The sequence below is a fragment of the Oikopleura dioica genome, chromosome 1 (genome assembly GCF_907165135.1).
Source record: "Oikopleura dioica chromosome 1, OKI2018_I68_1.0, whole genome shotgun sequence".
NCBI lineage: Eukaryota > Metazoa > Chordata > Appendicularia > Copelata > Oikopleuridae > Oikopleura > Oikopleura dioica.
Genome location: NC_137291.1, coordinates 6,082,787 through 6,104,767, shown reverse-complemented (window position 1 = coordinate 6,104,767; position 21,981 = coordinate 6,082,787). Strand labels below are relative to the sequence as shown.

The 21,981-nt window shown below is 44.7% G+C and overlaps 3 protein-coding genes across 4 annotated transcripts; 2 read left to right on the top strand and 1 right to left on the bottom strand.

Annotated features, from left to right (window-relative positions):
* Positions 1 to 6,924: 6,924 nt before the first annotated feature.
* LOC145695858 (uncharacterized) lies at positions 6,925 to 17,913 on the top strand. 2 transcript variants are annotated; one of them, XM_081772893.1, is made up of 3 exons: positions 6,925 to 7,044; positions 7,237 to 11,741; positions 17,097 to 17,913. In XM_081772893.1, exons 1-3 carry the CDS (start codon positions 6,992 to 6,994, stop codon positions 17,873 to 17,875), a joined length of 5,337 nt encoding a protein of 1,778 aa, XP_081629019.1. In that variant the 5' UTR covers positions 6,925 to 6,991; the 3' UTR covers positions 17,876 to 17,913. The 2 variants fall into 2 exon arrangements, with proteins under 2 accessions (XP_081629019.1, XP_081629020.1); XM_081772894.1 differs by lacking the exon at positions 17,097 to 17,913 and adding an exon at positions 11,815 to 12,133.
* On the top strand, positions 13,500 to 14,343 carry LOC145695859 (uncharacterized). Its single transcript, XM_081772895.1, has 2 exons — positions 13,500 to 13,559; positions 13,678 to 14,343. The coding sequence occupies exons 1-2, from the start codon at positions 13,507 to 13,509 to the stop codon at positions 13,988 to 13,990; spliced, it is 366 nt and encodes a 121-aa protein (XP_081629021.1). The 5' UTR covers positions 13,500 to 13,506; the 3' UTR covers positions 13,991 to 14,343.
* Positions 17,914 to 17,964: 51 nt separating the features above from the next.
* On the bottom strand, positions 17,965 to 19,295 carry LOC145703611 (uncharacterized). The gene is made up of 5 exons (XM_081780994.1): positions 19,012 to 19,295; positions 18,801 to 18,969; positions 18,663 to 18,758; positions 18,494 to 18,618; positions 17,965 to 18,453 (listed from the first exon to the last, which is right to left on the bottom strand). The coding sequence occupies exons 1-5, from the start codon at positions 19,276 to 19,278 to the stop codon at positions 18,088 to 18,090; spliced, it is 1,023 nt and encodes a 340-aa protein (XP_081637120.1). The 5' UTR covers positions 19,279 to 19,295; the 3' UTR covers positions 17,965 to 18,087.
* Between the last annotated feature and the right edge of the window lie 2,686 nt (positions 19,296 to 21,981).

Here is a 21,981-nt window from a genome sequence, read left to right as displayed (position 1 = left end):
GATTTTTTATAAAATTATTTTCAAATTTTTGAATCAAATTGATTATTTTATTAAAATTTCTATCGAAAATCTTCATTGAAAAAAATTGAACCTTTCGATTGGTTTTATTGTGAAATTGAATAATTTTGTCTTGGCAGAGTCGCTTATAAAGGGTCAGAACTGTGTCAAGCGTAAAATCAGCTGGGTAAAGTGGGTCAGTTGGTCAATGATTCGAATCAGCGGGTCGTCACTCCCTCGATTGGAATCAGGTCAGCGCGTAGATAAAAGAATAAGAAAGGTTGCTGCAATAGGCGTAAAATTCATATATAAGATATTTACAAAATGTAAAGTTTTTCTACAGTCGTGTCAGCCATCAGTCATCGGCGGGTTTTGAAAATGAATTGAAGAAAAAAAATTCCAGAATGCCGATGTAGTGAGTCATTGTCATGAGGTTGTTAAGGGCGAATCTCGTCAGTCGCTGCTAGTTCTGTCGTATGCGGGCTTGGCAAAGTCAATTGGTCAAGTAGTCTTTCTTTTCTGGCTAAACAAAGGTCGAGTAGTTGAAAAATCGTAATTATTCCATGAATCGAAAAGTATTTCCGGCAGAAGTTTTCGTCCATATGAGTTATGACAAAGCCGAGGGGTCCAAATTAACGCTTATCGTGAGCTGTTTCCAGATCATTTTACGGATTGTTATTTGCTTTCTTCGTTTTCGAGTGAGAAGCGGATGAATTTTCAAAAATTTTGTCCGGACAATTTTCCCAGAATCGGAAATTTCGAAATATGCGAGAGTTTCTAGAACATGAGTGAGTCATCGTGGTATTTCGGCAGATTGTTTGAGTGAAGAACCATTTTCCGGGGATTCGTTTGAGCGTTTCGGATTGTCCAGGCGACCTCTAGGGGCGATTTTATGCGGTTTGCAAAAAAAAAAAAAAGTGTATATTGATATACACTTATTTTCGAAAATTTTGTCCGGACAATTTTTTCGGAACTGCAAAATCTTCTAGAACAGTGATGAATCATTGCAACAAGCTGGGTGATAGCTCGAAATGTTCCTATTGTCGATGTCCCGCAGGTCCTCTTTGCAGAAATTAGTTCCCATTGCTCGTTTACTTTTTATCGTCGGTCGAAGTTTGAGATTTTGGCCGAATTATGGTAATGAAATTTCAAGATGTTCAAAAGTTTCTAGAACATGAGTGAGTCATCGCGGTATTTCGGCAGACTGTTTGACTGAAGAACCATTTTCCGGGGACTCGTTTGAGCGTTTCGGATTGTCCAGGCGACCTTTAGGGGCGATTTTATGCGTTTTGCAAAAAAGTGTATATTGATATACACTATCAGGCACGGCTATGTAAAATGAGCTGGATCGATGACCAAGTTTCCGCTTGCTGTCGTTTTCATAAACGGGTATTTCTTTTTTGCTTTTTTCGTTATCTCCTCGGTGATTGCTGTTTTTGTCTTCCCTGTGATGTCGATTTCCAAGCCCATATGTTTCGCAAGGACTTTCATCTCAAGGATTGTAAAATTGCTTAGGTAGCACTTTTTCTCGAGCATAAGTGCATTGTGTTTGACCAAGTAGAATCCTTCGGCGTCTTTTTCCCAGTTAGGATGGTGAACTTGTATCCATTCATTTATTTTTTCAATCTTCTTTGCTTTCGAGTTTTTCAATGTCGCCCATGCTCCAAGTTTTACTCCACAATTGTATTCTTTAATGAATTTGTCGAGGGCTCTTTCGTGGAGGTCGGCCATTCGTTGTACGACAGGGGAAACAAGCTTCCGCGGTTCTGCTTTAGGTTCATGATTGTTTGTTAGCTCGGCAACTTCAGTTGACTGGCTGTCGATTGAACTGTTATCTTCCTGTTGGGTATTTGATGTTTCCAGTTCGTAGAAAATAGTCTCGTCTGCAGGCCCCGCTTCATCTGAGATTGTTGGTTCTATTTGTTGTTCCGCCGGCATCTGCTTATTCGATTCCTCAACGGCGTTTTCCCGTAATGCGTTATTGCTCTCCTCTCGGTCAATGGCAGACTGGCTTCTTGTCTGGATGAAGTAGGAAGTTCTTCTGTTGAATTTCCTCGGTTTTGGTTTCGCGTCGTTCGTCTGTTGCTTTTGATCTTCTGGTTTTTCGTCCTTTGGTTGGTCGTCTTCAGGTCTGCTGATAAATGGCTTTAGGTGGCTGATGTGCCTTGTCATGTCGCGTCCCGTTTGCGGATTTAATAGGTCGAAACTAAGTCCCTGGTTTTTGATTGCCGTTATCTTCAAGGGTCCGGACCATTTGAAGATTTTTTCGAGTGGGTCGACATTCTTGCAGAGAACAAGGTCGTTTAGCTTGAACTCGTGAATTTTCTCGTCTGAGGATCGTCGTTTATCATGATTCGCTTGAATCTTCTCTCGAATTGACTCAAAGTTGATGGTGTTTCTTGTCTGCCTCTGGCGGTACTTGTCGTTTGAATTTTCTCCCTTGAAGCCTGTTTCGATTTCGAACGGAGAGGCCATCGTTACTGAGTGCTGTGCTGAATTCATCTGATGAATGACTGTTGGTAACCAAGCGTCCCAATTTTCCATGCCACAGGCAAGTTTCAGCCGGGATTTGATTGTACGGTTCCTATTCTCAACTTCACCGTTAGTTTGCGGGTGGTATGCTGGCGAAAGTCGAACCCGCAGTCCTTTTTCTTCTGCAAATTCTCTGACTGCTTTGAACTCTCCTCCATTATCCATAAGAATCTCTCTCGGTAGGTGAGGGTTACGGAGCCATTCTGATCGGAGCGCGTCGAGGACTTCTTCTGGTTTCTTTGAGCGTAGTGCAGAGGCATTCGTTCTCTTACTAAAGAGATCGGTGGAGACACAAATGAATCTTTTATAGCTGTCAGTTATCGGTAGGGGTCCAATGAGATCAATCGAATACTTCTCGAATGGCTGGAGTGGTGCAGTCACATGTCCAAGTGGGGCATTGAGTGGATTTGTTGTCGGCTTCATCAGCTGGCATTTTCGACACGATCGAATGAAGTTAGTCACCGTTGCTTTAAGGTTTGGGTAAAAGTATTTCTCCTCGATACTTTTAAGCGTTTGAGTGATCCCAGGGTGGCCCGACCTGTCGTGGTACTCCTCCATTATTTCTCGGTGAATTGAAACGGGTGGTATTGCTTTGAATCCGTTTTTGTCTATGCCGAGCTCTCCATTGTCTCCGAAGCAAAGAAGGCCCCGGTGTCGCTTAAGTTCTTTGGTGTCTGAGTCCGTCTCCCCTGGCCAACGATCAGCTTTCTGAAATTTGATAACATCTCGAAGGATTCCATCTGATTCTTGAAGGAAGAGGAAGTCGCGGGGTTTAACAATACTGATCGTTGGTTTTTGAAGCTCGTTGATTTGGCGAGAAAGACAGTCGGAAATTTTCATTTCCTTAGACGGTTTCATGATAGTTTGGAAGTCGAATTCACTTATCTCGGCCAGCCACTTAGCGATCTTTAGTTTTCGGCTCATTATTTTGTGCGCCCAGTTGACACATGAATTGTCCGTAAACCAGGTAAATTTCCGGCCGAGGAGATAATGACTCCATTTCTCCATCGCTCGCTTACCAGCCAGGAGCTCCTTCTCACTTATGTTGTAGTTTCGTTGTGCGTCATCGAATTTTTGGGATAGGTAGGCCACAGGACAGAATTTGTCTTTCTTTGTCTTCCTGTAGAAGAGTGCCGCTCCGATTCCAATTTCGCTTGCATCTGTTTCGATAGCGAATTCTCCAATATTTGGATTCGGGATTTTTAGCGCGTCAACAATGCCACAAATTTCGCTTTTTAATCTGTCTAAGGCAACTGCTGCTTCATCTGTCCATTTGAATCCTTTGCTCATCGCTATGTTTATTGGAGCAGCTTTTGAGGCGAAGTGCGGGATGAAGTTGCGGTGGTAGTTAAGTAGTCCAAAGATACTTGCAGCTTCTGATTTTGTAGTTGGCTGGGCAATCTCTCGAACGGCTTTTGTTTTGAGAGGGTTCGGAAAACGGAAACCGTTTTCGATTATTGCTCCGCAGAACTTCACTCTTGGTTTAAGAAACTCGGTTTTCGCGGCGCGTATTTTCAAATTGTTTCGCCGAAGTATCGATAATACTTTTTCGATTGTCTTCAGATTGTCTCCATATGACTTCGAATGTAAACATAAGTCGTCCAAATAGATTGCAAGCTCGCTGCTTGGGACGTCCTTAAATATCTTGTCCATCATCATTTGGAAGACGGCAGGCGCGTTTTTTCCCCCCATAGGCATCGCAGTCCAAGTAAATTGACCAAAGTCAGTTGTTATGGCCACTTTTTGTTTTGTATCAGCATCACAAGGGATTTGATGAAAGCCAGTAAAGAGATCCGCTGTTGAAAAAACCGTAGATTCTGACATCTGATCAATTAATCCATCTATCTCCGGTAGAGGGTACTGATTAGCTATGGTAACCTGGTTCAGCTTCCTGTAATCGCACACGAGCCGCCATTTTCCATTTGGTTTTTTGACGAGAAGAACAGGAGCAGCCCATGGGCTCGAACAGGGTTCCAGGAGTCCGGATGAAACGTTTTCTTCGATTATTCGTTTCATCTCCTTCCGTAGGTAATACGGCGATCGATATCGCTGGGATGCGACGGGTGCTGCATCGCCTGTGTCGATACTATAGGACATCGCATCGGTCGTCCCAAGTTTCTCATCTTCTACTGCAAATACATCGATGAAGTAGAAGATAAGGTCCAATAATTTTTGTCGTATTTCTAAAGGAACTTCTCCTATAGATAGTTCTTTGATAACATTTTCGAATTTTCCTTCTTTTGCTTTTTCAGGCAATTTTACTTCCACCTCGTTAATGTGGCAGATAACCGCATTTTTACCAATGTAGATCGGGATCGCTGACTTATTTGCAACGTGGATTCTTGCCTTGTTCTGCAGACTGCTAAGTTGGATGCACTGGTCGTAAATTTCGAAGTTTTTATTCCTAAATGTCTTTTCTGGAAGGGCACAGATATAGCTTGACGATGATTCGGAGAGGCAGACGTCAATGAAAGCTGATGAGTTTGGTTTGATGGTGATTTGAGAAACGGATGTTGCTGAAGTGGAGAAGAACTGAGACTTCGTGACTGCTTTGATACCAGCTGCTGGGCTTCTGCAGATGATAATCGGCTCAGTTGTGTTGTCTTGACGAAGGCAGCTTGCTCGCAAATCTATCAGAAGATTGTTTTCGGAGAGCTCAGGGGTTCCAAGGATCGGCGAGCAGTGGTCTCCTACAATTTGAAATATACAGTTCTTGAGTGAAATTTTTCCGATTTCTAAGGGCGCGGAAAGGCAGCCGTAAACTTTGATTTCGTTTCCGTTGTATGACTGGAGCTGAATAGATGATGGGATAATGTCTTTGTACATTGATGGCGGGATAAGAGATCGAGGAATACAGGACACCTGAGCGCCGGTGTCGAGTTGAAAATTTGTTTGCTGACCGTAGATTGTTGCTTTTGTAAGAAGTTTTGGACCGACTCGATCCATGATTGATGAGACGGAAGCATGGACTCTATCTGACGATTGATAAAGTCCATTTCTTAGTTTTTTGGCTGTCGCGATGGGCAGATGTCCTTGATATGGCCGCGTTGATTGCAAATGTGGCAGATGACAGTTCCTCGGCAGTTCTTCTTGGAGTGGCCCTTCATTCCGCAAGAAAAGCAGGTGATAATTGAGCCGTCACGTCGTCGTTCGAGTTGTGTTCTTGGCCGTTCCGGGTTGAACGAGTTTCCAGAAGGAGCAGTGAATCGGGCCGTGGTATGAATCGCGTTTTGCTGTTCGGTTGTCTGTCGGGATTGGTTGAAACTTTCCCGTGGTTGTTCTCGGGTCGTCGCCTTAATCTTATTTACCTCAGCGAGTTCGATTTTGAGGGCATCCATCTTTGCATCCATTTTCGCAAGTAGCTGAGAAAAGGAAGCAGATTCAAGTCGTAATGCGGAGACTTCTTCTTTAAGAAGATTGTTCTCCAGGCTGACGGCACTTATTTCGACTCGTCGTTTGAATTTTTTCATCTTGTCCAGGTAGTTTGCGATTTCTTTTGGCGTTTTTGATGATTGTCCCTGGTCCAGAATGTAACGTTTGAGATCTGGCGTCAGATTGGAATTGAATGATTCCTCTAGAAAATGTTCCTTCAGCACATCTTTACCTTTACTTGCTAAAATGGCGAGTTTTTCAATTCTTGTATAGAATCGTGTAAAGGTTTCCTCCTCGTCTGTGCGTCTGGATATCGTCGAGAGTTTTTGACGTGCTTCTTTTGCAAGTTCTTCTGGTTTCTCCTCTCCAATAATCTGGTGCAATAGAGCGTAGAAATCTGTTGAGCCTTTGATGTCTTCGAACTCGTCCTCGTATCGTTCCCGGAATGTTTTGTCCAGATGAGAAAGACAGATTCGTCGACGTGTATTCTTGAATTGTGCCTCAAGTGCAGTCTTTGTTTCTTCGTTGATCTTATGCTCTGTCATTGATGCTCTAAAGATCAAGCCCATTCGTTCCAATTTCTCTTTGAGTTCGTTCTCGATTCTCTTGAGCTGTGTCTTAGAAGTCCTTGTCGTTATCTTTGTCTCTGGCGTCGTATTATTTGTAAAGTCCTCAAGAAGCTCGAAGGGGTGTCGGATCACAAAGTTGGTCACCATGATGCGTCTGTAGAAAAGCAAAGAGAAAATTGAACCTTTCGATTGGTTTTATTGTGAAATTGAATAATTTTGTCTTGGCAGAGTCGCTTATAAAGGGTCAGAACTGTGTCAAGCGTAAAATCAGCTGGGTAAAGTGGGTCAGTTGGTCAATGATTCGAATCAGCGGGTCGTCACTCCCTCGATTGGAATCAGGTCAGCGCGTAGATAAAAGAATAAGAAAGGTTGCTGCAATAGGCGTAAAATTCATATATAAGATATTTACAAAATGTAAAGTTTTTCTACAGTCGTGTCACCACCGTGTGGCCCAGAAAAGAATAAAAGTAAATTGTAATCCAGCTCACGCTTCAAAAGCTAAAAGCTAAAGAGAAATAGAAATGAAGCTGTTGGCAGCTGTCATTTCTTCGGCTTTGGCGGCCAGAGAGCCCGAGTAAGTCTTTATCAGCTTTTTTTAGATGATTTTTTATAAAATTATTTTCAAATTTTTGAATCAAATTGATTATTTTATTAAAATTTCTATCGAAAATCTTCATTGAAAAAAATTACTAAAATTATTTTATAAATAATTATTTATCGAAATAATTATTTAAAAAATATTTATAAATCTGATCGAAAATTATAGTGCCGAAAGGCGACTCGAGAAGATCACAGCTCGAGCAACTGAGCTCAATGCCTTCGTCCAATCCTATGACAAATCATCCCAGAAGCAAAAAGACAACGTCGACAGATGGGTCAACCGACTCCTCCAGGATCTCAACAACATCGACACTTCCAAGTGTCCCCTTCCAGCCGAAGAAGACAAATTCGCCGACGAAATCGACACGATCGAAGATCTCTGCTCCGGCGCTGAACGAGTTCCCTCGATGATCCGAAGCTACGCTCGAAAATTCGGCTGCGTGGAAGGATTCCCGAAGCGAAAATTCTTGGAGAAGGTGATCAAGCGATCCCATAAGCTGAAAAAGGTCGCCCGCCGAGCTGGACGATGCGACAAGCCCGAAGTGACGACGGAACCAGCTCCGACCGAGGCTCCAACAACTATGGCTCCAGTGACGGGCGTCTGTGACGCAGACCAGCATGCCGTCTGCAGTAGTCTCGGAAACTCGGAGATTTTCTTCGAAAACGAATGGACCTGCCGAAACTGCTTCCGAATCAGAGCCTTCTACGGCACTGGCGGCGGCTTCACTTTTAACCCAAAGAAGGATTTCGTCAGCATCAAGTTCACCGAGCCCGTCTACTTCCAGAAATGGAATCATCCAATCCATCCGGACGGACCAGTTGAAGTTGCAGGAAGCAACAAGCACCACTGGAAGATGAACTTCAAGGAAGACGGCAACTTCCTTTCTGGAATGATGTTCGACGCTGAACTCATCACTTCCGATCTTGACCTCTGGGTTGATGGTCAGTGGATCATCGACTCTGCCCAGTCTTGCAGATGCAAACCTGGCCCTCCACCTCCACCCGAATGCGAACCAGCTGATCCATGCAGCGGAAGAGAAAACTGCGAAGCTTTCGTCGATAGCTGCGGAATCACTCCATCAAGAAACAACAATATTGCCACTACAACAGGCTCGCCTGCTTTCAAGGTCTCCGCTGAAGTCAAATGCGGAGAGATTCCTGATGATTGGCAAAACATCATCCACATCAACGCTGGCAGCAGATGGGACGTCCTTGGCGACAGATACTTTGCTCTTTTCGCTGGCCCTGAGACGATGAAATTCAGCGCTCCACTCAAAAACTCCGGCAACGTAGCTGGCGGCGGAAACTTCATGGTCAACCACTACCCGAGCTGCACTCCTGGCGAGTGGAACAAATACCAAGTCGAGCAGCGATATACCGACGCTGAAGACACTCTCGAGCTCACCATGTCAATCGATGATGAAGTCTTTGTCACTCGAATCGTCGACGTAGCCGATGCCTTCAGCGGTGATCTCTTTGTCGATGTCTCCAACGACTACCACGATTCTGCCACTGGCTTCGAGGTCAGAAACTTCTACCACCAGACTTTCCCCGAAGCTGAACCTTGCGACCCAGTTGATCCATGCGAGGGACGAGACAACTGCGACACTCTCGTCGACAGCTGCAGCATCCGACCTCAGCACAGCACTCAAATCGGATCCGTCGATGGTAATGCTGTCTACAGCGCCAGCGTTGATGTCTTCTGTCGCCGAACTGAAGGCCACTCCTGGCAGAGCGTCGTCCACATGACTCAAGGTGGATACAGAGAAAACTTTGGAGACAGATATTTCACCATCTGGCAACGAGACGATGGTAAACTCAAAATCAACGCTCCACTCAAGGGCAACACTCAATTCGACGAGGTCGAATACTTTGTCGACTGCGAAGATAACTCCTGGACTAACATCGCTGTCAAGCAAACTCAGATTGATTTTGGCCGACTCGAACTCACCGTCTTCCAAGATGGAAACGCTCTCGGCTCCAACATTATCCACCACACCGACGCCTTTGTCGGCCCAGTTGAGGTCTGGTCTGGAAACAGCTGGTTCGAGCCCGCCAGTTTCTTCAAGATCAAGAATTTTATCCACTCATCGCAACCCTACGAACCTGAGCCATGCGATGCTATTGATCCATGCGAAGGACTCGAGAACTGCGAGACTTTCCAGGACAGCTGCGGAGTCGCTCCATTCAGAGGAAACCGACTTGGAGAATCGAACGGACATCTCGGATTCAAAATCTCCGCTGAAGTTCAGTGCACTGACCGAGTTGCTCCTTCTTGGGAAAACGTTCTCCACGTCCACACTGGCACCAACCGAGAGAACTTCGGTGATCGATATTTCACAATCTGGAAGGAAGCCAACAAACCCGATGGAATCAGAATCGTCGCCCCTGCCTTTGAAAACCCTCTTTACGAACTCAACGCTTACGTTTCCTGCGCTCCCGGCTGGCACACATTCACCGTCCAACAATCCGAGTCCAGCAAGAATTATATGCTTCTCGAAATTTTGATGGACGGAGTTGTCGTCGAATCTCAGGAAGTCCGAAAAACTGATACTTACCAAGGACCACTCTTTGTCGAAGCATCCAATGAATTCGCTTGGCCAGCTGCTTACGATCACGTCGTCCGAAACTTCTACCACCAGGATATCACTTGTGTCGATCCATGCCACGGCGAAGACAACTGCGAGACTTTCATCGATTCCTGCGCCATCAACCCCGTCAAGAACAACCGAATCACCAACGTCGTCGCCTCCGTCAACCACGTCACATCTGTCGATGTCCTCTGCACTCACGTTGAATTTAGCTCCTACATGAACTTTGTTCAACTGACAAGCATGGCTCTTGATGGCAACCCCGGCCAGCGATTCTTTATGCTCAACCGCAGACCAGACTCTCAGGCGATCACACTTGGCTTTGCAAACCCCGAAACTTTCAAGTACTTTTCGAATGCCGGTGATTTTGACTGCGTCCCAGGCGAATGGAACACTTACAAACTCGAGCAAAGACAGGACGAAAGCAACCCAGCTCTGACCAACATCGTCGTCAGCGTTAACGACGACATTGTCGCCGAACGAGTTGTCGCCACTCACCGAGTTTTAAAAGGAGATGAGCTCAGAGTTTACGCTTCGAATAAATGGAACGACGCTGCTGCTGACTACGAAGTCCGAAACTTCTTCTACAAGACCTTCGACGAAGTCGACTACGAGCCATGCGTTGCTGTCGATCCTTGTGAAGGCCAGGCTGACTGCACCACTTTTGTCGACTCCTGTGACATCCGACCTGAAAACAAAAACAAAGTTGCTACAGTCAGAGCTGAATTCAACAGCGTCGTCAGCGCCGAAGTCCAATGCTCTCACGACATGGAACTTGGCGATTGGACGAATATCCTCCAGATGACCTCGATGCAGCTCGACGGAAACCCCGGACAACGATTCTTCATGCTCAACCGACACAAGGACAATCAGAAGCTTCAATTGGCCGTCGCTGACCCTTCAACCGACGGATTCTGGGCCCAAAGCGGCTGGTTTGATTGCGTTCCTGGCGAGTGGCAGACTTGGCGATTCGAGCGACAACAGAATTCCGACAACCCAACAATTGTTGATCTCTCTGTTTCTCTCGATGACGTCGTTGTTTACTCCAACTCTGTTGCCACTCACGAAGTCTACGCCGAGGCAGATCTTGATGTCTACTTGTCGAACAGATGGAACGATGCTGGATCCGCCTACGCCATCCGAAACTTCTTCTATCAGACTTACCCGAAAATGCAGACTGATCCATGCGCAGCCGACGGTTATGTTCGCTCAAGACCTAACTGCGAGACCTTCATTAATGCTGCTCCAATGTCGCCCTCAGAAAACAACCAGATCGCAACTGTCACTGCTTCCGTCAATCACATTACATCAGTCGACATCCTCTGCACACATGACATGCCTATTGCCGGCGTTCACTACCAGATTCTCCACATGACTAAAGATGACGGAACAAGAAGCCTTGGAGATCGATTCTTCTCCTTCTGGCGAAGACACACGAGCCAAGAGATTCTCATCAACTACGCTTCTCCAATGGGCAACCAGTGGGGTGAAACCGGCCGCTTCTGGGATTGCACTCCTGGCGAGTGGAACACTTACACTCTCGAGCAATTCCAAGACAGTGAAGCTCCTCACATGACCACTTCTACGGTCAAAATTGATGGAGTCAATGTTCATTCTGTCCGCGCCGAAACCAGCGAGATCCTCAAGGATGTTCCAATTAAGGTCTTTGCTTCCAAAGGTCTTCCAGCTAATGCTTTCCAAATCCGAAATTTCTTCTACCAAACTTTCCCCGAGCTTACATACGAGGAGCCAACTGCTGTTCCTTGCTCTGACGGACGAGTAAACTGCTTCGAATTCGTCGGTTCGACCCCAGCTGCTCCACAACTGAACCTCCGAAAAGCAACAATCACTGCTCACGCCAACAATGAAATCTCTGTTGACATCAAGTGCGGAGCTATGAACGACAACGTGCACAACAGCATCGTTGAAATCACCAATGGCGCCGCTCGAGGAGTCCTCGGAGAACGAGTTTTCATGATTTGGGAAGCTCCAACTGGTCGACCAGGAAAACTGTTGATCAATGTTGCTGATCCAACTGGAGTTAACAGCGATACCGGATTCTGGTTCGATTGCAATGAAGGTAAGAAAAGTCAGATTTTATTTAAACCATCGCGAAGATACTAAAGATAATCCTTTGATAATATATCTTTAAGGCGACTGGAACACCTACAAACTCTCCCAGCGACAGAACGCCGGTGATTCTTCACTCACCGACATTGTTTTCACCATTGACGGAGTAACCAAACACACTCGCCAAGTGCCCTCCGCTGACGTCCTCCGAGACGACGACATCCACGTCTACGCTGGTCGATGGCACCCAGCCACCAACTACGAAATCAGAAATTTCAGCTATCAATTCTTTGATGAAGTTTGAGAAATTTTATAAATTATGGTCTGTCCAAGAATTTTTTTTTTTCAATTCTCTGTAAATAACATCCCCTGCTAACAATTTTTATCAATAAAATCAAAAAATAAAATATCGTCATTCTCATTCCTCAAAGTAGAAAAAAAAAATTATGCCGCGAAAATAATCCGCGATTATTTCAAGCTATATTATAAAAATGACCTCTAATACTTCCCTTTTTCAGAAAAACTATTTCGGCCAAAATTAAAAATTCATGTTCCAAAATTTTGGGACTCGCGTAATGCGGATGTCCAAATTCCTGCTACTTCCGTTACGTCGTGTTAGAGTTCTCTTTATCTAATATCAAATCATCCAAGATCGTTGATACCCACAACAACCTGAGTCAAAACACTTTGTTCTAAAATGAAATGATACAGTAGAATCCAACTCAAGGAATACTTCTGGGCATTTTTAGCTCTTCACTCAACAATCACTTTGAAGGATGTTCTTCAATCGAATAACCTCTTACTAACCAGTTAGTGAATCCAGCGTTTTGAAAAAATCAAGGACTCTTAGTTTGGCCAATGCTCGAATAAAAGAGTTGAGAAATGAAAAAGAATTGAAGCGAGCATTTTTCTTCTTTGCGTTATTTCCGGCGTTAATTGCATTCAGTTATTAAAACTGAGCAGCAAATACCCCAAAAATACCCTGCTCATACCTTTTAAAAACTAAATTCATAACGGTTTGAGCGGAATGACGCTCAAACGATCCTACAGTCACTCTTTTCTAATGAGAGTTGAAAACTTTGAACTCCTAAATCTAAGTCATCGAGTCAAGGCTGCCACTTGGCCAATGCATAAACGTCAACCCGCTACCTCTGATCTGTCTCAGTTATTCAACCAGCGGGCAATAATTAAAACCATGCTCACGCCTGACAAAAATAAACGCTTAACTTGCTAGAAAACCGGGGCTACCCACTTTGATTGATTCCAATCAGAAGAGCATCAATTTACGCACACTTGGACTCCTCGGAAGAATCAAAGTACAAAAAAGCTCGATGAAAACCACATTCGAAGTTTAGTTCTATAGAAAAAAGCAGAATCGGTGAAAAGCAAGGTCAAACAGTTTCAGAATTCTTGTATCTATAAAATTTCTATTTCAAAATATTAAAAAAAAAATTAAAAAAATTCCAAATAATAGAACTTTCCTCTGAGTCTGAAAAGAAAAACATGATAAAAAACCGTAACGTTCAATTGACTCGGATTTTCGGGGCTCAGAAAAAGGATCAACCAGAGGACAAAGATTTATTCAAGGCCGGACAAAGCACAACGAAGCTCAACGTGCGTGGCCTTCGATGCATCACGAGCACCAACGTGCACCACCACCACCAACGATTTCTGACTCGCAATAGATGCCACCTGGCGACCCAGTTTTCAATATAAGCGAGGATTTGGTCCCTTTTGAGGCCATAATCTGACTACAGAGAAAAAAAAGAGAAGAAATGAAGCTGTTGTCAGCAGTCATTTCTTCAGCTTTAGCTGCCAGAGAGCCAGAGTAAGTATTTTTGCGAAGTTTATTTTAAAAATTTTTTTGAAATTTTTTTGATAATTTTCGTTTTTTTTTAACTTCATCCCCAATTCTGTTTATTCATTAATAAGATCAAAAATTCTAGTGCCGAAAGGCGACTCGAGAAGATCACAGCTCGAGCAACTGAGCTCAATGCCTTCGTCCAGTCCTACCCCCGATCTACTCAGAAACAAAAAGATGGCGTTGAAAAATGGGTTGGCAGAGTTCTTGAAGACCTCAACAATATCGACACTTCCAAATGTCCTCCACCAGCAGAAGAAGACAAATTTGCCGACGAAATCGAAACAATTGACAATCTATGCGAGGACTCTCTGAAAGTTGCATCGATGATCCGAAGCTACGCTAGAACATTTGGGTGTGTTGAAGGATTTCCGAAGCGGAAGTTTTGGAAAGAGTGAGCATACGCTCTCATAAGCTCAAAAATGTCGCTCGTCGAGCTGGACGATGCGATACGTCCATTGCGACCACGGAACCAGCCCCGACCGAGGAACCAACAACTCTTGCTCCAGTGAAAAGTGTCTGTGGCAAGAACAGACATGCTAAATGCAGAAGTCTCGGCAACTCGGAGATATTCTTCGAAAACGAATGGACCTGCCGAAACTGCTTTCGAATCAGAGCCTACTACGGAACCGGCGGCGGCTTCAATTTCGACCCTTCGAAGGGCGATTTTGTCAGCATTAAGTTCACCGAGCCAGTCTTCTTTCAGAAATGGAACCATCCACTTACTGAGCCAGCTGAAATCGCAGGAAGTAACAAGCACCACTGGAAAATGAACTTCAAAAATGACGGCAACTTTGTCTCTGGGATGATGTTTGACGCTGAACTCATCACTTCCGATCTCGCCCTTTGGGTCGACGGTCAGTGGATCATCGACTCCGCTCAATCCTGCAGATGCAAACCCGGCCCTGATCCAAACGTTTGTGTTCCAGCTGATCCCTGCACTGGACGAGAAAACTGCGAAGCTTTTGTCGACAGCTGCGGAATTCGTCCATCCAAAAACAACAGTATCGCCACAACAAACGGTTCGCCCGCTTTCAAGGTCTCCGCTGAAGTCAAATGCGGCGAAACGCCAAACGATTGGCAGAATATCATCCACATGCACACTGGCACCAGCAGAGAGGTTTTCGGAGACAGATATTTTGCTCTCTTTGCCGGAGCTGAGACTATGAAATTAAGCGCTCCACTCAAAAACTCCGGTGGCGGAAACTTCATGGTCAACCACTACCCAACCTGTACTCCCGGCAAATGGAACAAATATCAAATTGAACAACAATATACCGACGCTAAAGACACTCTTGAGCTGACCATGTCGATCGATGATGAAGTTGTCCTCACTAGAATCGTGGACGTGGATGATGTCTACAGCGGTGATCTCTTTGTCGATGTCTCCAACGACTTCCACGATTCTGCCACTGGATTCAAAGTGAGAAACTTCTACCACCAGACTTTCCCCGAAGCTGAACCTTGCCAGCCTGTTGACCCATGCGAGGAACGAGATAACTGCGATACCCTTGTCGACAGCTGCAGCATCCGACCTCAGCACAGCACTCAAATCGGATCAGTCGACGGTAATGCTGTCTATAGCGCCAGCGTTGACGTCTTCTGCCGTCGAAGTGAAGGGCACTCTTGGCAGAGCGTCGTCCACATGACTCAAGGTGGATACAGAGAGAACTTTGGAGACAGATACTTCACTATCTGGCAGCGAGACGATGGAAAACTCAAAATCAACGCTCCTCTCAAGGGCAACACTCAATTCGACGAGGTCGAATACTTCGTCGACTGCGAAGATAACTCCTGGACTAACATCGCTGTCAAGCAAACTCAGGTTGATTTTGGCCGACTCGAACTCACCGTCTTCCAAGATGGAAACGCTCTCGGCTCCAACATCATCCATCACACCGATGCCTTCGTCGGCCCAGTCGAAGTCTGGTCCGGAAACAGCTGGTTCGAGCCCGCCAGTTTCTTCAAAATTAAAAATTTTATCCACTCATCGCGGCCTTACGAGCCTGAATCATGTGACGAAACAATCGATCCATGCGAAGGACTCGAGAACTGCGAGACTTTCCAGGACAGCTGCTTAGTCGCTCCATTCAGAGGAAACCGACTTGGCGAATCGAACGGACATCTTGGATTCAAAATCTCCGCTGAAGTTCAGTGCACTGACCGAGTCGCTCCTTCTTGGGAAAATGTTCTCCACGTTCACACTGGCACCAACCGAGAGAACTTTGGTGATCGATATTTCACAATCTGGAAAGAAGCCAACAAACCCGATGGAATTAGAATTGTCGCGCCTGCTTTTGAAAATGCAAATCACGAACTAAATGCCTACGTTTCCTGCCTTCCTGGCTGGCATACTTTTACTGTGCAGCAAACAGAATCTGGCAAGAACCATATGCTTCTTGAAATTCTTATGGACGGATCAGTCGTAGCGTCCCAAGAAGTTCGAAAAACAGAAACCTATCAGGGTCCTCTGTTTGTTGAAGCATCAAATGCATTTGTCTGGCCAGCTGCTTACGATCATCTCGTCCGAAACTTCTATCACCAAGCAATTTTCCATGGCGACCCTTGTTTTGACAAAGAAAACTGCACCACTTTCATCGATGCTTCTTCAATCTCACCCTCAGAAAACAACCAGATCGCAACTGTCACAGCCGCTGTCAACCACAAAACATCAGTCGAAATTCTCTGCAATCATGACATGCCTATTGCCGGCGTCCATTACCAGCTTCTCCACATGACCAAAGATGATGGAACAAGAACTCTTGGAGATCGTTTCTTTTCTTTCTGGCGAAGGCATACGAGCCAAGAAATACTCATCAACTACGCTTCTCCTATCGGCAATCAGTGGGGCGAGACCGGTCGCTTCTGGGATTGCGTTCCTGGCGAGTGGAATACTTACACTCTCGAGCAGCGGCAGGATATTGATAAACCTTTCATGACCACTTCCACGGTCTACATTGATGGAGTCAATGTCCATTCTGTCCGCGCTGAAACGAGCGAAATCCTCAAGGACGTTCCCATCAAAGTCTTTCTTTCCAAAGGTCTCCCAGCTGCCGCTTTTCAAATCCGAAATTTCTTCTACCAAACTTTCGCCGAGCTTCCATACGAAGAGCCAACTGCCGCTCCCTGCTCTGACGGGCGAGAAAACTGCTTCGAATTCGTTGGCTCAGTACCTGTTGTTCCAGAACTAAACCTCCGAAAAGCCACAATCACTGCTCACGCCAACAACGAGATCTCGGTTGATATTAAATGCGGAACGATGAACGACAACGTGCACAACAGCATTGTCGAGATCACCAGTGGCGCCGCTAGAGGCGTCCTTGGAGAGCGAGTTTTCATGATTTGGGAAGCGCCAATTGGTCGACCAGGAAAACTGTTAATCAATGTTGCTGATCCGACTGGAGTCAAAAACGATACCGGATTCTGGTTCGATTGCAACGATGGTATGAAAACTCATATTTTTTTATCATTTGAATAATGAAAGAGGGTTATTCTTATTTTAAGGCGACTGGAACACCTACAAACTCTCTCAGCGACAAAACGCCGGCGATCCTGCACTCACGGACATTGTTTTCACCATTGATGGGGTCACCAAACACACCCGCCAAGTGCCAACTGCTGATGTTTTCCGAAATGATGACATCAAAGTCTACGCTGGTCGATGGCACCCAGCAATCAATTACGAAATCAGAAACTTCAGCTATCAATTCTTTGATGACATCCCTCTCGGCCCCCAGAACTGCAACGACGTGGACAACTGCGTGATCGTCGGTGTTGATTCCGTCTCTCCCGTCCAGGGCAATCTTGCCGCCACAATCACCGCCGTCAAGAACTACAAATTCTCGATCGACATCAAGTGCGACCACTCTCTCCCCTTCAACGGCTTTAAAAACATCTTCCACGTGACCACAGGCCCCAACGACGGCGTCTACGGTTCTCGCCAGTTTGCGATCTGGAGATCGAGCAATGAGAACAAAATGCACATCACTTGGGCGAATCCAAAAGCAGCTGCTGGTTACTCGAGAAATTACTTCCACTGCAACGATGGAGAATGGAACACATACACTTTTGAACAATGGCAACAGGCACCCAACCAGCCTCAATGGATCTGGCACAAACTTTCCATCGATGGAGTAAAAATCGACGCCAAGCGATTTAACGACAACGACTATCCAGTCCTCGACGGCGAGCAGATGAACGTCTGGATCTCCAACGAAGCTGCCGACGCTGCTTCTACCTTTGAAATCAGAATCTTCTCTTACGAAAAATACCCAGACGTTTAATTTGAAAAAAATTACCGTAAAATTGTGTTCTCTGTAAATAAAATCCCTTGCTTCTATTTATTTCAATAAAAAATCGAATAAAATATTTGTTATAAATTTTATTATACAGAAAGCAAAATATCGGGGGCAAAGCAAGTTGAACTTAGAAAGCATTAAAAAGTTATTGATGCAGGATTGTTGTCAGATAATTGAAAGGAAAGATTTCAAAAGCTTTATTCTTCTTTGTTCTTCTTGCCCTTCTTTTTACCGCCAAACTTTTTCTTCTTTTTGGAGTCCTCAGAGGATTTGTCTTCGTCTTCTGCTACGGCAGCTTCTTCGGTAGCAGCTTCCTCAGCGGCAGCTTCGGCGACTGTTTCTTCGACACTTGAGCTGGCAGCACCATCATAGACGTATTCGTAAGCAACTGGCTCCTCATCAGCAGCTTCTTCTTCCACGACAACGTCGTCGACGACCTCCTCAACAACAACAGCTTCTACGAGAACCCCATCAATAACTGGCTCCTCAGCAACTGGTTCTTCAACGACTGGCTCTTCCTTAGAAGGCTTCTTGTTCTTCTTTGGCTTGCTTGCTTTGTCGCTCTAGAAAATTAATGAATCCGCTTCAACTAAATTTGTTTACCTTTTTCGCCTGTTTCTCGGCTTTCTTGTCCTGGGAAGCTTGTTTCTTATCCTGAGACTTCTTCTTTTTGTCTTGCTTCAATTTTCGCTGAGCTTCGTTCGCTTCTTTGACTGTAAGTCGAGTTTCTAAGAATTTTTTTCAGAAAATGAGCATAAATTTAGAACCATACGTTTTCGCTCTTGTTTCTCTGCTTTTCTAGCTTGCTTTGCCTCGCGATTTTCATCTCTGACGGCTTTTTCTTCCTCGGTCAATTTTGGCCGCCGGCCTGGAAACGAGTTAAAAGCGAGTTTTTCCACTTTAAATTCACCTGATCGGAAAAGACCGGTAGCTCGGAGCTGGGCTTTTTCAGCGCCTCGTTGGAGCTGATCAGTGAATTTTCGAAGCTTGCGGTTTGCTTTCGAGTTGAGATTCGGGCACGCGTCGGCGGGGAGTTTCCGGTTGATGTACTCGTCCCAGAGGTCGAAGCAGACTTGGATCTAGAAATTTCATGAGGGAGAGAAAAAATTAAGGGGGTTTACCTTGTTATCGACGTTGTCAAAAGTCATTCTCTGCTCAACCTCGTCGAGTTCTTCCATCTCGACTCGCTCGTTGACGTCTTCGGTGCCGCAGAATTGCGCTCGATCCTTGACGATCGGGTAGAGCACCTCCTTGAATTCCTGAATTCTTCTGTGGACCCTGTTTTCAGCGGAGATCCCCTGAGTTTCCAAAAAGGAAATGATGTTGTTGCATTTGTCGATTCGACCAGCTGTGGCGGCGGAAATAACAACGAGGCTGGAGAGCTTCATTTTTTGCAGGTCTTTTTTCTCTCTTGAAAAAGATTATGAGCCACGGACAAAAATCCGGCGGTATTTATAGCATTGAATTTTTGAGCGCCATCGCGTGAAAAAAAGCTTTATCGGCGCTGTTCTGTTTTGGGTTGCGTCATTATCGCTGAGTAGAACTTAGGCGAAGCGGCGAATTAGCTAAAGATTTTAGAAAGAATTATCAATTCTATAGGTAAACAAGATAAACTCTTCAATTGACGTCAGAAAATTAAGAATTTTTAAGTGGCTGGAACCTAATCGCGGTGGCGATTTTGACGGATGCTGACTGCTTTTTGGAGGCAGCTGATTAGACCACTTGAAATTAAAGAGTTTAAAAAGAATTGGAAAGCTTCAATCTTCTTGCCGGTTTTTGAAAACTCGTGAAAATTCGATGGCGTAGCGTCATTAATTCTTTATCAATTCTTGCCATAATTCATTCGATCTGTTTCTCTTCAGAATAAACAGAAGTAACTGGAGTTCAGTGGCGGTAAAAATCGTAAAGAGGGGTTTTTATTCGAGCCTATGATTCGAGCCATCCAATATCTCTAGGATCTGGGCTAGTGGTTAGGTTTAGGGACTAGGGTCGAAGCCCCCTGGTTTAGGCCAAAGCTGTGGAGTCCTGGGGGCGTTTGCCACCTTGTTTAGGATTAGGGTTAGGGGCTGCTCGAATGATTACCCCCGAGTCGGGGCCCCCGACTACTCTAAAAATGTAAGCTCTACATAAGATTTGTTCAACGGTGAAGGTTACTTTCAGCACCAAAGCATTGACTTCTTCAGGTGGTGGTATGCGGTCATGAGGGTACCGTACCCTTGTTTGCTTTCCATCATGAATGAGGGTACCCGATAAGTCAGTAAATCAAACTTAACCTTCAGAATTAGAAATGTATGACTAAATTCTTACGGCGCTGGTTTTCACCGATTCGCAAGTTTAATAATGCTAAATTGGCCAAATCATCAAGGGAAATATCTCACGCAACACTTCCGGCGAGCCTCATAACAAGGATTTCAATAAACACAAACGAGCGTAAAAACGCACGCAAAAATTAGTCATAAAGCGTCAGAGCCTTCTTATATAAAATTTAAATCTTCCTGTTTGAGTGTGGCTAATTGAGTTATTGTTGCGAATGGCATCTTTTTTCCTTTTCTATTCACGAGTTGAGAATTCGTAGAATCTGGGCCATCTTGGGCATATTGGATTTCCGGGCCTTTAATTACCGGGTCAGTAGGGTTTTTTCCGGATTTTTCAACTCGCAAGTGTCACATGACTCGATCTATCTGTCCCTCTCTTGCACTGATCGCATGTGTTCTTCTATTGCTAATCCAGGGCACTCAGATTCGTTGATCATCGGAGTTCCCCAGGTAAAATGCTTCCTTGATTTTTCGAGAAAAAGAGCGAACGGGGATACTGGTACCCTTGTTCAAGGAAATCGGCGAACGGGGGTACTCGTCCCCTCGTTCACGTAACCCTAACCCTAACCTGTGAATTAAATCTGAGTCAGGGTCATTTAAAAATTTTCGCATAATAACCATTCTAATCAATTTTTGTATTCTGGCGTAACCTTTCAGATCTTAATCGTGGTTTTCTACACAGGTTGCCGTGCTCAGGATAACCCTAAAAATGGCTTGTGATAATAATAAGCTAGACGCTTGGTTTTCGATTGAAATCCCTTGAATTATTGGCTTGCAGACTTGTATATTTTTCGCTTCGAAAAGATATTCAGATACGTATTGAACGTGAAACTATCTAAAATTTTGTTGCTAATCATAATTTTAGATATCTCCTCGGCATTCGTTCCGCAATCAATCTTCGCATCTCCGCCACGTTTCCAAGACATCTTTTCCAAATAAGACAACGCTTGGGCTTCGGTTGTGGAATCCCTGGGCTTTGAGGGTTATTTTTATTATTGGCGAAAAATAAAAATGCTGGCGGATATTTGGTAAATATGATATTGAGTATCTTTTCAGCGGCGCTTGTTGAACACACTTTGGATGTTTTGACAATAGCTGTCCTTTGAGCTTGTCGATCCTCATCTCTGATTTTTACAATCATCTTCAGAGGGCCGTCAAGAGTGACGATCTCCATTTTCCAGGATTGCTTGAAATAGCTAATCCGCTACTTAGTATTTCAATTTGGTATTATGGAGCCGAAAGAGAGCATTTCGCATTCTGTCGACAAGGTAAGATTCTTTTCGAAACAAAGTGGACAAACAAACGCTTTTAATAAGATAACAAGGGATGATTCCACGAAAAACGAGTCGATTTACGAAGATCAATTTCGGGTATGATTTTTGCCTTACCAGGTTTAGCCTACGCACTGCGTAGTACGCAGACTGGGGAGGAAGCAGGAACGGACAAAAAATTTTGACAAATTTTGCGTGGAAATTTTGAACCAATCGGAAGCCTGGATTCAGCCTACCGGCCAATCAGCAGCTAAGTAGCCGCCCACACAAAATTTGTCGAAATTTTTTTGTCGCTTCCTGACGCCACCCCCAAAACTCTAGTGAAAAAAAATTAGGGAGATATTTTTTCAGGAGCTGTATAAACTGGACGATAGCGAAGAGAGAAGAAAATTTCTTACTGAACTTTTTGAATTCATGACTAAAAGAAGGACTCCGATTGCTCGTGTTCCAGGTCATCTAGTCATCTTTCTTAGCGTTTGAAAATCTTCATAAAGTGATGGCGAAG